Source organism: Labeo rohita, chromosome 9 (genome assembly GCF_022985175.1).
Source record: "Labeo rohita strain BAU-BD-2019 chromosome 9, IGBB_LRoh.1.0, whole genome shotgun sequence".
NCBI lineage: Eukaryota > Metazoa > Chordata > Actinopteri > Cypriniformes > Cyprinidae > Labeo > Labeo rohita.
In genome coordinates, this window is record NC_066877.1 from 1551115 (window position 1) to 1565972 (window position 14858).

Here is a 14858-nt window from a genome sequence, read left to right on the forward strand (position 1 = left end):
TTTGGGAGCAGTTTTGTTCACTTTGGTCGCATTTTTGCCTCAAGCCAATATAGTGATACAAGTAATAATAATCAGCAGAAGATTTTCTTCCAAACAGTGTTAAAAAAATGACAATAATTTTCATTAAACTTGTCCAGTATTGAGAATCAGGAGCGGTCACTTACGTGTCGCTGGCATAGGAGGAGGGAGAGGGGGTTGAGGAGGATCAGAAATGGTCATGCCATGTGCCCCCCCATTAGCCACACCTGTGTGACTGACCATGCCCTCACCAGACACCCCAACCACGCCCTGTGTCCCTGGTAGATGCCCGTTCCCCTGTGGAGGGGACGTCAGGATGGCAATGTCCCCGTCCGCTTTCTTCTGGATCTTGATGGTTCCCTGTTTCTCCAGCTCGTGGATCTTCTTCTCCAGGTTGCTTTGCTTCTGAATGGCCTCATCCTTCTCCTTCACCATCCGCCGCAGGGTGTGCACCTGAGTACTGGCGTCTTTATACACCTCCTGTAACCAAAGAAAACATGAGTCTTGAGTTAAAGCAAACTGAGTTTTGGGGTTTGCAAACTCCTGGGGGTTCTTGTGGGAACTGCAGGGGGTTTGTGAGTTGACAAATGGCTAATTAATTAAATCATGGGGCTGCACAATTAATAGAAGTAAAACTAATTACCAAAAGCTGCAGTTTTGCTGATTATATTATCTGTAATAATGCAAAACCATTTATCAAAATAAGGGAGCAAGTGCAAGTTTTTCTTGACACTGAAATGTTAACAGGATTTAGTTTTCAAAGCAACATTAAATAACATATTTTAAAATAAAACAAGACAGACGATTAAACAAGAATAGATGATTAAAAATGGGTATTCCATTAGAATAAAGCCAGAGGTGAATGTAATAATTATTTTCAGATCTATTAATATCTGATATTATTGACATAAACTTTATTACATTAATTACTTTGTCAACTACTTGAAAGCAGCACTAATATTGATTCACATTAACAGCTAATAAGGCTTAGGTGACATCAGTAGAAAAGCTGTTTTAGAGACAGTTTTGACATTTTTGACTATGAAGACAAACTTTGTTTCTTTGTTGGAATAATGTACACTGATGAGCACTGTATGTGTTTTTTAGAAAGTACAGAAAACAGTGGTACAAAAGTACATTTGGATTTTGTGTTGACTTTAAAGGGAAGATTCTATAGATATTGTGAAATAATCTTTCAGAATACATACGCTCGAAGAACTTATAATGTAACAAACCATATAGTCAACTCAAGAACTTAAGAGGAAGTGATGTAAGTATGCATCATTTACCCGAATAGATTCCAGCTCTTTATTTTTATGCATCAGTTGTTTCTCCAGCTCAACAATTTTTGCCATCGCCTCATTCTCTGTGTCCTGCAACTTCTCCGTCAGCTAGAAAACCACAAACAAGAATCAACAAGAAATAAGACACAATCACAATTAAGTCATGCTGAGACAGAACACTAAAATCTCAAAAAAGTCCTTCCACGTTTGCATAAATATGTAACTTCAGATTCACCTTAATTATCACTTTAATATTATCACTGATTAATTCTTGACTATGCAGTGCAAGAAATTACCTCTGGTCAGGAAGTCATCCTTTGGCCAGATGGCCCAACTGTCACAAAAGGTCTAAGGTCAAACTACATGTACGATGGGGTCTGATCACGTTTCATTATCATTAAAGGCTTTCAGCTGAACTCAGTACTGGTCATGTAAGGTCATGTTGTTGGGCAGGTGGTGCATTGTTAAACTAGAGGCCTTAAATGGAAAGCACTCTTGAACATGGCACTTAAATGATTGTTTTTTCTGGAATTTATTGGAAGTTTATAATGAGTGTAGCTGTAAAAACAGTACTAACATGAGACATGTTCTCCTCCAGTTCCTCCACTCTCTCCAGCGCTGCGTTCTTAGTCTCTGCATCCTCTAACAGAGCCCCGACATCAAACACGTTATCCAGGTACGCTTGAATCTGCACATGCAGTTTATCACTTTCGGTGTGCTTCAGTTTCTACTCACAGAGAACAACAGAGAGAAAGAGAGAGAATGATGGATCTTTTGCATTTCACTTAACGGTTAGAGTGATACATTAGCATCAGAAGACTCATCACTGGAGATTACTCACGTCCAGATATTCGTCCAGACCCAGCTTTGTGAAGTCATACTGTAAGTGCACTCTGAAATTCATGTCTTCCACAGAATGAACCACAATATTTATGAATTGCATGCAGGCAACCTGCAAAACAATATACACCATACTAAATTTCAACCCAGTAAAAGCAGACTTTTAATTGATTTATTGATGAAGAAAACTGTATAAATGCTAAATATATAGATACAGAAATCCTATTATTACTGTTTATTATTTTTATTTACAGTTGTGGATTGTTCAAGGGGATATATAAATAAAATTAAATAAAACTGGCATGCAACAAAAGTCTATAGAAAGCTTTACAGATTTCTGTGTTTGCAGACATTCACTGCACACGTATTGCACGTATAAGCTGCTTGATTTATATTGTGGCAAAATCCATTTTATCACGCATCTATAATATGTTAAATGCTACTATAATTCATATTATATAATGTTATTTTCTTCTAGTACAGCCTAATGAAGCTCTTAGGTAGGTTATGAGTCTCTTCTGCAATAAGCTATTTGTTTTAATAGTTGTATCTTACAGCTTAATGTGTCAATCAATGGTTCTGTGTTTTGTATTATTTTAGAGTATTAATAGTCAGCATTGCAAAATTAAAAAAAAAAGCATGAAAATTTAGATGCTGGTCTAACACAAACCATGAAGTCGATGTTATTATCTTCATTCTTGAAATGCTCCATGAGTTTCTCAAATCGCTGATCTTCTGAACACACCTGCAAAGCAATAAAACATATATTATGCAGTTAGAGAAAGCATTAAAATAATGGCCAGAGAATATGAAAATGAGATTTTGATGGCAGCTGAATCTCTTTTTGCCTCTAATAAGATCTTTTGACATTTCAAAAACGCCCTGATGCAGTTGTTCTTTTTTTTTTTTCTTAAATCATCCCCTTAGCAAATAATACTAGCTTGATCTCTCCTCCCCAAACCTGAGAGATATGAATAAATTCAGAAGCTGCTTTAATCCTCCTACTAAACAAATAAAGAACAATGTGTCTAGCAGGTGTGTGTCTAAACCAACTTACTCTACAGGACTGTCTGCCTGAAACTCCACACACTGTGTTCAGTCATATGTTATCATGGATCATATCTATCATATCTACAGCTTTAAAACTGAAAACAGTGCTTCTGTAATTCTATTATTTGAAGCAGTGTTGAGTTAATGGTAATTTTTGGTGTTACAAATACTGCATTAGTGTGCATGTACCTCTTTAAAATGATCAAAGGCGGAGAGAATGATCTCATGACCCCCTCGAACCAGACACACGGCGGCCAGCAGCTCCAGCACCAGAGCTTTAGTCCTGCACCAGCAGAGCAATATCACACATATTACATCCATTTTGTCATGATTACGCAGGCTATTACTGCACATTTTGGCAGAAAACTTTCTCTTCTGCAACCCTTTGGAGATACAGAAGATTTACACAAGGGTTCAAAGGTTTGAGGCCAGAAAACAATAGTCAGAAAAGCAGCAAATTATCATATTAGAATGAACTTTGAAGGATCATGTGATACTGAAGACTAGAGTAATGATGCTGAAAATTCAGCTTTGCATCACAGGAATAAATTACATTTTAAAATATGTTCAAATAGAAAACAGTTCATTTAAATAGCAAAAATATTTTACAATATTGATGTTTTCACTGTATTTTTGATCAAATCAATACAGCTTTAGTGAGCTTACTGACCACAAAAAAACAGCTAAATAATCATCTCCCATTTACACAGAAGGAGTAAAGAACCCGTCCAGCCGCACACTGAGATTAAGGGGTCTGTTGTTATAGCTGCCAGTATTTATGACTCTGAAAGAGGAGTCACAACCCGCATGAATTAAAGCTGTGGATTCTGGGAAAGTACCCTCTCTTTCAGAGATACACACACACATTTACTCCAGCTCAATAGGTTACCTGGGATTCTTATTGTTCAGACTTAGTGCAATTTCATTCACAGCATGAGGGTGAGACATGACCATGTTGAAGCCATACTGAGAGAAGGACAGAGAGAGGACTAATTAGTAAACATGGCAGGATCTTCAAGATTTATTATCTAAACATAAAACATGATAAATGCCAAACAGCTTTTCATGAATCACTGTGTGTGTGTGTGTCTGTGTGTGTGTATTGGTTTTCACTGTTTCACTGTTTGTGATGTTTTATTTATTTATTTATTTTAATACTGTCAACAGGTTTGTGTGAGTGTTAGAGGCTGGATATACCAAATATCATTGACGTAGTATGAGAACCAGTCCAATACATCAAAGATAAAACAAAATACTGTATAGTCTTTGTATTTAATAACTCATTTTAACATCATACATGTTTGTTTATCACACGAACTTGTCAATAACTTGAAGTACTAATGCGCTTTTTATGACTGCTTAGTGGTTAGACAACCAGTTACTGCTTAGAGTCTCTACTAACATAGATTCAAAAGTCTGTGTATTTTACCTGGTAGTTCATGATGGCTCGTAGGCACATAATGCACACATGAACGTCGTCTTTCTTACATACTAATCTGGAATTCTTCAATGTCCTCCGACTCGGTAACGTGTTAGACCTGAGATCAAAACAACAAGAAGTTTACTAACCAATAAAATCAAAACTTCATCCAACATATGAAAATACAGTCATCATTTAGTCACCATCATGTTGTTCCAAACCCATCTGACTAGTTCTGATGTGGAACACAGTAGATGTTTGGCAGAATGTCTGAGCTGTTCACATTCACTTTCATTGCATGGTAAAATGCAGCTTGGACATTCTGTAAAATGTCTTCTTTTATTTTCCACAGAAGAAACAAAGTTGCACAGGTTTGGAACAACATAAGAATGATGTTCTAACTATAACACACACTAGCAATCAAGTTTGGGGTCGGTAAGATTTGTTTAATGTTTTTAAAAGAAGTCTATTTGATAAAAAAATACAGTAAAAACAGTTCTAAATGTTAATCCCGTGATGGCAAAATGGCAGCCATTACTTCAGCCTTTAGTGTCATTATTGTCAAAGTTAAAAAGTTGTGCTGCTTAAAGGTTTTGTGTAAACTGTGATACTTTTTTCAGGATTCTTTGATGAACTGAAAGTTAAAAGGAACAGCATTTATATGAAATCTGATGTCCATTTAATGTCAATTTAAAGTATCCTTGTTGAATAAAACTATTAATTTCTTTAAAAAAAAATCTTACCGACCCAGAAAGGTAGTTCTTTTTTAAAAAGGCAAACCATTAATTTAAAGGTACAACTACTTCTTAAAATGTTTAAAATGATTATAAGCATGAAAAATATGCATCATCATCTCGTAAACACAAATGTAGAGTCATATCCTGATGTAGATTCACAGATCTGAATCAAGGCAGAGGAATGAGGAGCACAGGAAGTATTCTCATTTTGAAAACATTTATTTAAATGCTACTAGTGCTGTGTTTAGGTCTGTCAGGAGCATCTGTGTGATTGACGACTGCCGTGTGTGATGTGCGAGGATTTGCATTGTCTTAGAGCAGTTAAAGTGCTCTGTGCACACATATCACCTCCACAACACAACAGCAGTGTCATTGACATGCATGCCAGCCATCGGGCCCAAGCCAAAGGCTTTTATGTGTGAGAACAGAGACGCACAGCAACAGATGCACACAAAGAACACATACACACACACAAACAGGTATAAAAAAAGATACACATTTTACTAACACTTACTAAGGATATACAAGACAAAATCAAGCACAAAAAAAAAAAAAAACAGAGGAATCTAAATAGGCTCACAAACAAGACTACAGAAGGTTTACACACACAAACTAACACAAAGGGCACACAGTTCTTTTCAAGACTGTCACAAGATGAGCTGGGCGTGATTTTCTGAAAACACAAACACACACACACACAAACACACACATAATGCAATATGTCAGCAGCAGTGCCTGGGGGAACAGTTTGTGCTCAATGCTGAACTCATTCAGAACACGAACGCACTCATGTCTGCACTAGAGGTGCATGACATGTATCTTCTATGATATTATTGTAATTGTTGTTTTAACAATACAGAAGCTTAATTTAGTCATTCGCTTGCAAAAACAAACAAGAATACATTTTTTTTTTTGTTTGTTTGAAGTAGGCTGACAGAAAACAGTTCATATAACTCAGTTCATATATCTTACAATATATGATATAGTAAAACAACACAGTAACCAGAAGCAAGTGTGCTGTTTTTTCTGAGTATCAGCATGATTGCAAATGTGACCCTGGACCACAAAACCAGTCGTAAATAGCACAGGTATATTTGTAGACACAGCCAACAATGGGTCAAAATTGTTAATATTAAGTAAAAATTGTGATATTTTATGTATTTCCTACCGCAAATATATCAAAACATAATTTTTGATTAGTAATATGCATTGCTAAGAACTTCATTTAGACAAATTTAAAGGCGATTTTGTCAATATTTAGATTTTTTTTGCACCCTCAGATTCCAGTTTTTAAAACAATTGTATCTCGGCCAAATATTGTCCTATCCTAACAAACCATACATCAATGGAAAGCTTATTTATTCAGATAAGCTTTCAGATGATGTATAAATCTTAATTTAAAAAAAAACTGACCCGTATGACTGGTTGTGGTCCAGGGTCACAAATGTGATCGTGATTTTATACAACAGTTCAATAAACAAGCAGTGCTAATACAGCTAATATGGATTTTTTAGAAGTTAATCCGATTTTTGCTCTATTTCGGCAATGAAAATCATTCCAAACAAAGCTGCAACAGAGCTGTTGTGCGTCAAACTGTGGTGTTTTATTTCTGAATGAATTAGCATTTTTGAATGAATCAATTATTCATTGATCCATTCATAAAGAAAGTTGATTGCTTCGTTTCTGAAGCAATCCCCATTATTGACAGTGAATTGCCACCTACTTCAAGGTATATTCATATTTCAATATTAAAAATATTATTTTTTAAAACTTTAATATTTTATCATACTGAAAATTGACCACCACAAAGAATATAAAGGATATGAAAAGTTTTGGGAGTCAAATGTCCACAACAATTTTAAAACAGCCAATATACCAGCACAAAAACACACTCAGTGAAATACTGAACTATCACTATCAACAAAATTTTCGTCAATATGACACAACATTGGTCAGCACTGATTACTAGAAGAATTTCACAGCTGCGTCACTGCTGTGATGTGGTTTGTCTTTCAACTCGGATGTGAGTGAGAATATGTGTGAATGTGTTCACAAAGTGGTTGTCTGTTAAAATCTCACTTGTGATCTCTTGTGAACTCCACCTTCTGATCTCTTTTGTCCAGAACATCACAAAGACCTAGAAGCCCTTGCAGAGAGCACTGAATCGCATGTGTGTGTAATATCTTTGTCATACTTTACATCCGGATGTATGACTGTGCTCATCCAGAACACAATATTTCTGACTCGTATCTGTCAGGTGATTTCACAAGCACACACGCTTAAACACGTCCAGTTGCAAAAGTTAATGCTCCAAGCTACATTTTATGATAAGAGAACTGAAAATAATTTAGTCTCATCTGTCAGTTTGTAAAGAACATACAATTATGACTGTTGTATTTGAGATATTTGGGGTTTAGAACTGCGATGCTTATATGAAATGTGAAGCTTTGTTAAAGAATTATAATAATTCATCTGAACAAATGTTATTTGAGCTTTTAAGGCTCTAAATGTGTTAAAATGTGTTGATTTAACTGCACTTGAAACTATCAAATAAGATCGCTGAATAATTAAATTTAATTTAACTCAATAATCCCAATATATTGTCTGTCTCTGTACAGATGCTTTATAATTAAAATTGAAGTTATTTATTGTTTCCTAATTTTGTGAAATTGACACTGTTTATTACTGTAAAGCTGCTTTGAAGCGATTTGTATTGTATAAAGCGCTACATAAAAAACATGACATGACTTGACTTTATCGTAAGTGTCCAAATCATCCTTTTAGTAGCATAGCTGAATCTCTGATTACGTGCTACAGATGTAATTCCTATCAGTGGAGTTTGATCTGTGCTAACAGTATTCTGTGGAATACATTATCACACACATCACATGCTGAGTACTGAGTAATCTTGTGGCTACCCTTTCCAAACAGTGTGTACTTAATGCATATCCTGGTGCAGTATTTTGCCACATAAACTTCAGCTGGAAGTGCATCACTATGAATGAGTGCTCCTTTATTATTATAAATTGAGGGATGAGCCCACATTTTATTTGGTAACTGACTTTGTCACAGATATTTTTGATAAAACCTTAACTTCTGTAACACTTTCTATGAAGCCTGTACCTATAATGTATTATTGCGCTTATTCTTAATGCATTATGGATGCAAAGTGCCTTATAAAATATCTTATCATCTCATGAATAATCATAACAAACATTATAATACCTACCTACAGTAAATCCATTTAAAATATAATGGATTTTTATTTCCCATAGTTATAATGTATTATAAGTCTCATATCTTGGCATGGTTTAAAATCTACATAATATCCTACTACATTTTATAAGTGATACAAATTCTTCTTGTAAACATACAGTACAAAAGGCTATATAATGTGGCCTTTGTCTGTTTTAAATCATTCAGCTCTAAGATATCATAAACGTGTTTTATGACATACGTGTTTTAAAATTGCATTGCTGGAAATGTCAAGATTCAAGACTTTTTTAAATTTATAAGTCTGGAAAATATAATCCATGGATATAATATTGTGCTCACCATGTTATAAATCATGTTACATATTTAACGACAACTATGTAGATCTACGTATTATAATGTATTATTACTATTTTTACAATTATTTATGAGATGATGCAACATATTATAAAGTATTTATACAATGCATGCATTATAATGCCTTAAAAATGCCATTGTAATGGATTATAAATACATGTTTGAACTGAAAGTGTTACCATGAAGTTGTATTATAAACAGTAAGTACCAATAGTCAACTCAATAACTCTGAAGTCTAGCACTAAACTATTTTATTTCATGTCCACAGGATTCTATAAAAATGTACAAAGCTTTGAGTGAAACCAAAACAGTAAACGCAGCAGACGTACCCTTGTTTCTCTGAGCACTTTTGGCATTGTAGATGAGTCTGTGTTCTTCAGGAGGGCGTTGGAAAATTTGAGAATTATTAAATACAGTACACACTTTAAGCCCACAAATTACTAAGAGCTGAGGAAAAGCATGGGAACAAAACTACTGCATGCGGGCAGAATCTATACAATCACCACTGGATTTAGAGTTTACAGTGGTGAAAAATGATGAAGTCAATTCATAAATCCATCGCACAGCAGCAATAAACAGCCTAAAGCAACAAGTGAGAGATCAAGCCTGACAGAGGACATAAGGGCAAGTTACATCTGAGGCCGCAGGTCCACAGCTAGCTACTTAGCAGCTGAACTCACTCTGCTAATCTAACCTCCATAATTCAGCCTGTTAGAAAGACATGGAGGGGAGAGGAGAGGAAAGGACGCTCTATCTGAAGGACAAAAATAACATGCCTTGTGGTGCAGATGGGAACACACAACAGGAAACTGTAGACAGAGTGACAACTGCATTAATTACACAGATTAATGTAACAGAACCTGTGACACAGCTCAGAATTCTAGTAAAACGATCAAAGCGAAGTGTGTATTATTCATTTAAAGGTACTCAGAATTTAAGAAATTAATAGTACATATGAATAGAATGTGTTAGTTTTCATAAAGGCCCATTCACACCAAGAAAGATAACCATAACAATAACTATAAAATGATAACTACACTGGCATCCACACCAAATTCTGTTTCTTATAAGCCTGTGTTACAGTTATATCTTCTGCAGCTCTTAAATAAATACATAAATAATAAAATAAACAAACCTTAAAAAGATAAATAAATAAGAAATAATAAAAAAAGTCTAACTAACCCTAAACTATCCCTAAAACAAAAAATTGTTACATGAAATGAAATAAACATTTTTTTTAAATTTACATCTATTTTATTTCAGCTAGTTGCAAAACATTTTTTATTCATTTTCATTTCATTGTACTAAAATAACTAAAAATAAATAAATAAATAAATATATATTTTAAAAATAATACAAATGACAAAAACACACAACAAAATTACGAAAACTGCAACACAGCGTTGATTGCTTTGGTATGGACTTCCCTGTTCTCATAGGACTAGAATGATTATTAAAACGAATGATTATTTATAGTTAATTACATATACAGTGGGTATGGAAAGTATTCAGACCCCTTTACATTTTTCACTTTTTGTTATATTGCAGCCATTTGCTAAAATCATTTAAGTTCATTTTTTTCCTCATTAATGTACACACAGACCCCATATTGACAGAAAAACACAGAATTGTTGACATTTTTGCAGATTTATTAAAAAAGAAAAACTGAAATATCACATGGTCCTAAGTATTCAGACCCTTTGCTCAGTATTTAGTAGAAGCACCCTTTTGATCTAATACAGCCATGAGCCTTTTTGGGAAAGATGCAACAAGTTTTTCACACCTGGATTTGGGGATCCTCTGCCATTCCTCCTTGCAGATCCTCTCCAGTTCTGTCAGGTTGGATGGTAAACGTTGGTGGACAGCCATTTTTAGGTCTCTCCAGAGATGCTCAATTGGGTTTAAGTCAGGGCTCTGGCTGGGCCACTCAAGAACAGTCACAGAGTTGTTGTGAAGCCGCTCCTTCGTTATTTTAGCTGTGTGCTTAGGGTCATTGTCTTGTTGGAAGGTAAACCTTCGGCCCAGTCTGAGGTCCTGAGCACTCTGGAGAAGGTTTTCGTCCAGGATATCCCTGTACTTGGCCGCATTCATCTTTCCCTCGATTGCAACCAGTCGTCCTGTCCCTGCAGCTGAAAAACTGGAGGGCTGCAGTGATGGCTGACTTTCTACAACTTTCTCCCATCTCCCGACTGCATCTCTGGAGCTCAGCCACAGTGATCTTTGGGTTCTTCTTTACCTCTCTCACCAAGGCTCTTCTCCCCCGATAGCTCAGTTTGGCCGGACGGCCAGCTCTAGGAAGGGTTCTGGTCATCCCAAACGTCTTCCATTTAAGGATTATGGAGGCCACTGTGCTCTTAGGAACCTTAAGTGCAGCAGAAATTTTTTGCAACCTTGGCCAGATCTGTGCCTTGCCACAATTCTGTCTCTGAGCTCTTCAGGCAGTTCCTTTGACCTCATGATTCTCATTTGCTCTGACATGCACTGTGAGCTGTAAGGTCTTATATAGACAGGTGTGTGGCTTTCCTAATCAAGTCCAATCAGTATAATCAAACACAGCTGGACTCAAATGAAGGTGTAGAACCATCTTAAGGATGATCAGAAGAAATGGACAGCACCTGAGTTAAATATATGAGTGTCACAGCAAAGGGTCTGAATACTTAGGACCATGTGATATTTCAGTTCTTCTTTTTTAATAAATCTGCAAAAATGTCAACAATTCTGTGTTTTTCTGTCAATATGGGGTACTGTGTGTACATTAATGAGGAAAAAAAATGAACTTAAATGATTTTAGCAAATGGCTGCAATATAACAAAGAGTGAAAAATTTAAGGGGGTCTGAATACTTTCCATACCCACTGTAGATATAGTTATCGTCCTTGTGAATGCGCTTTTAAGGCTACACCTACTCATAAATATAGCATAGGTGACCTGCATTATGAATACTATTTCTGCAATTCATACTGACATGAGTATGTGGTAATGCTGAAACCAAGCTGCTGTGATGTCAGCATTAATTCTAAGACCATGTAATATTTGGCCAGTAAAATATAAACAAAAAATACCACATTCATTTCTTAATAAAACTTGCTTATTTAGGTTGAGACTTTGGTGATTATACTACAGGGGCTTTGCTTTGTCTTACTCACTGTTGAAAGTGCATGTTTCTACATATTTGTCATATATTTTGATGTGACCCAGAAGAAACAACCAAGGAAAATTCCAAAATTAGAATCTGGAAATTTCTGACTACCACATAGGGGTTAAACCCTAATCCAATTCAAGTGACAGGGGGTTTAACATATTGAACCCATTCAAACAGATCCCCTCAGGCTATGTGTAAATACTTCTATCCCGTCATCAGTCTGCTCAATAACAGACAGGGAAGCTCCTGTATTAATACTCATATGATGGTGATGTGTCAGTTGTCCATTCTTCATCAGAATAAAACCATCTAAGACAGTTTTGTGAGTCAGCGGCCAGACAGACAGACACACGTCGACTGTGCTCTGACATGGTGCACTGTTTCCTAAGCCATTTAAAGTCTTACAGGCCTCATGACTATACAAAAGAGCCTTTCAGAAATCACATGAAGTCCGTACACACTCTGCAGTCGGACAAACCATATCGCGTTTAGATTAGATCCATTAGATAATATCAGTGTCTTGTTTGCTACGATTCCTCTGTAATAACAAAAAAAAAATCTGTTTGTGTGTCCACACCTTATTGTTGAATGTCTGCTGGCTCTGGAGATGTTGTTGCCTGTGACAGATGATGAGAGGTTGTTTCCTCCATGCAGATCTTCAATCGATCGATTCCAGGGTTTAGATTTATCCACCGAGTTTTCTGTGCTGTTCTCAAAACTGTCACCATCATACCTGTCAAAAACAAAAAAACAAGTGCTCAGGATTACCAAAATGAGAATATTATAATTATTATTATTGTTATGGTAATACTTTAGTTTGGGGACCAATTTACACTGTTAACTAGCTATTATTAACATGCCTATTACTAATATATTGGCTGTCTAATATGTGCTTATAAAGCACATATTCTGCATGACCATATTCTACATCCCTAATCCTACCCAAGACCTAAACTTAACAACTACCTCACTAACTATTAACTAGCAGCAAATCAGTCTGCTACGGCAAAATTTGTAGTTAATGGTTTGTTGATATAGACAATTGGACCTTAAAATAAAGTGTGACCATTATTTTATTTTATTTTATTTTATTTTATTTTATTTTATTTTATTTTATTTTATTTTATTTTATTTTATTTTATTTTATTTTATTTTATTTTATTTTATTTTATTTTATTTTATTTTATTTTATTTTATTTTATTTTATTTTATTTTATTTTATTTTATTTTATTTTATTTTATTTTATAGCCATATGGTCCCCTGTAGCCATGGGACATTTGCTTATTTGCACTAAAAACAAATAATCATAACCCTAATTCCTTTAAGAAACATGTATTGATACTTTCATTAAAATACTTACACATATGGTAACACAATGATATTAAAGATTCTTTTTTTATATATATGACTGCAATGACTGATTTTTTAAGATGCAAACTTTTTCACATGGTCACATATGTTTTGTTTACATATGTTTATCGCATGAACACATTTTTGAAAATAAATGTGTTGTTGTTGTTTTTTGTTACTTAATATAAATATATAAGTAAATAACATATATACATATATACACATACATAAATGAATAAATCATGATCATGCCTACTGAATTGGCTCGTTACACTACTGTTTATAAGTTTTAAAACTAATAAATTGATCAAAAGCAAAAATAAATATGTGTAGATTATTACCAAAAAAAAAGTTATTTTTGATTTTCTATTAATCAACTAATCTTGAAAAAATTAATCATAGTTTCCGCAGAAATGTTACACAACTGCTTAAATATTAAATAGTAAACAACGGCCATTGATAATAATCAAAAATGTTTCTTAATCAGCAAATCAGCATATTGATGAATAATTTCAAGATCAAATGATGATGAAGACTGGAGTAATAATGATGCTAAAATATAAAATAAAATATTAATACAGAGAAGAATTGTAATAACATTTCATATTATGACTTTTCCAGTGTAGATTTAATGAATTTAAGTTAGAAGACTTTCAAGCAATTTCAACACATTGTGTGATAACAGTCTTTTACCCCCAATAACAGCCTTTTACCCCGCAATAAAACATGTTAATTACTAATCAGGTTACAAAATGCTATTGTTTGTAAATGAGATCTTGTGACTTCATCTGATCTCAGTGAACACACACACGCACGCACGGGTCCTCTCCGAGCAGTAGCAAGGCATGTAGTCAGAGGCGCACAAAAATACAGCGGCACTCTGGGTGAAAGGAGCCATTGTGTTCATTGTGTTCATGTTCGGTACAATCACGGGTGACTTACGTGACAGCATACTGTGCAAACGAAAGATACTCCACCAACACATCCAAACCCTTATTCTCCTCATTCAGAAACTCCCGCACCCACCTAAACAAGAGAGAGAGAGAAACAAAGACCATTACAAAAAAAAATGTCGATCAAACATTTCTGTGCACTACTGTATTACTTTGATATGCTGTATCATTACTACATTATAGTGTTACATCACTAATTAAACCACTAGTAAGCATGCAGTAGTTAGACTGGATAATCCAAGAGACTCCACAGAGCTCACAGTGTGTCCCAGCATTTTAGAAACTGCACTTCCATATGGAGACAGACACCATGAAATATGTATCATGGAACGGCGTCTCAGTAGCTTAAAAAAACAGCTTCGACGCAGTTCGGAGATTGAAAGCAAAGGTTTCATGTAGCTGGATTTCTCCCTCAGAGCAACAGCAATGAGAGATACTTCAAAGACACGGCAGAGACATCCCAGAATACCACACACACACACACATTCACATTGA

At 35.1% G+C, this 14858-nt stretch overlaps 1 protein-coding gene across 7 annotated transcripts in view; it reads right to left on the bottom strand.

Moving 5' to 3' along the window:
- The window catches only part of fmnl2a (formin-like 2a), a 78523-nt gene that overhangs the window by 21852 nt on the left and 41813 nt on the right, over positions 1 to 14858 (bottom strand). For all 7 annotated transcript variants that reach the window (XM_051119253.1, XM_051119255.1, XM_051119254.1 and 4 more), the window contains exons 5-14: positions 14353 to 14436; positions 12637 to 12792; positions 4621 to 4729; positions 4081 to 4157; positions 3381 to 3474; positions 2812 to 2886; positions 2143 to 2253; positions 1879 to 2028; positions 1308 to 1409; positions 165 to 498 (exon numbers count right to left, since the gene is read on the bottom strand). In XM_051119253.1, the coding sequence (XP_050975210.1) occupies positions 165 to 498; positions 1308 to 1409; positions 1879 to 2028; positions 2143 to 2253; positions 2812 to 2886; positions 3381 to 3474; positions 4081 to 4157; positions 4621 to 4729; positions 12637 to 12792; positions 14353 to 14436 (1292 nt within the window). The remainder of the gene's footprint in view (positions 1 to 164; positions 499 to 1307; positions 1410 to 1878; positions 2029 to 2142; positions 2254 to 2811; positions 2887 to 3380; positions 3475 to 4080; positions 4158 to 4620; positions 4730 to 12636; positions 12793 to 14352; positions 14437 to 14858) is intronic.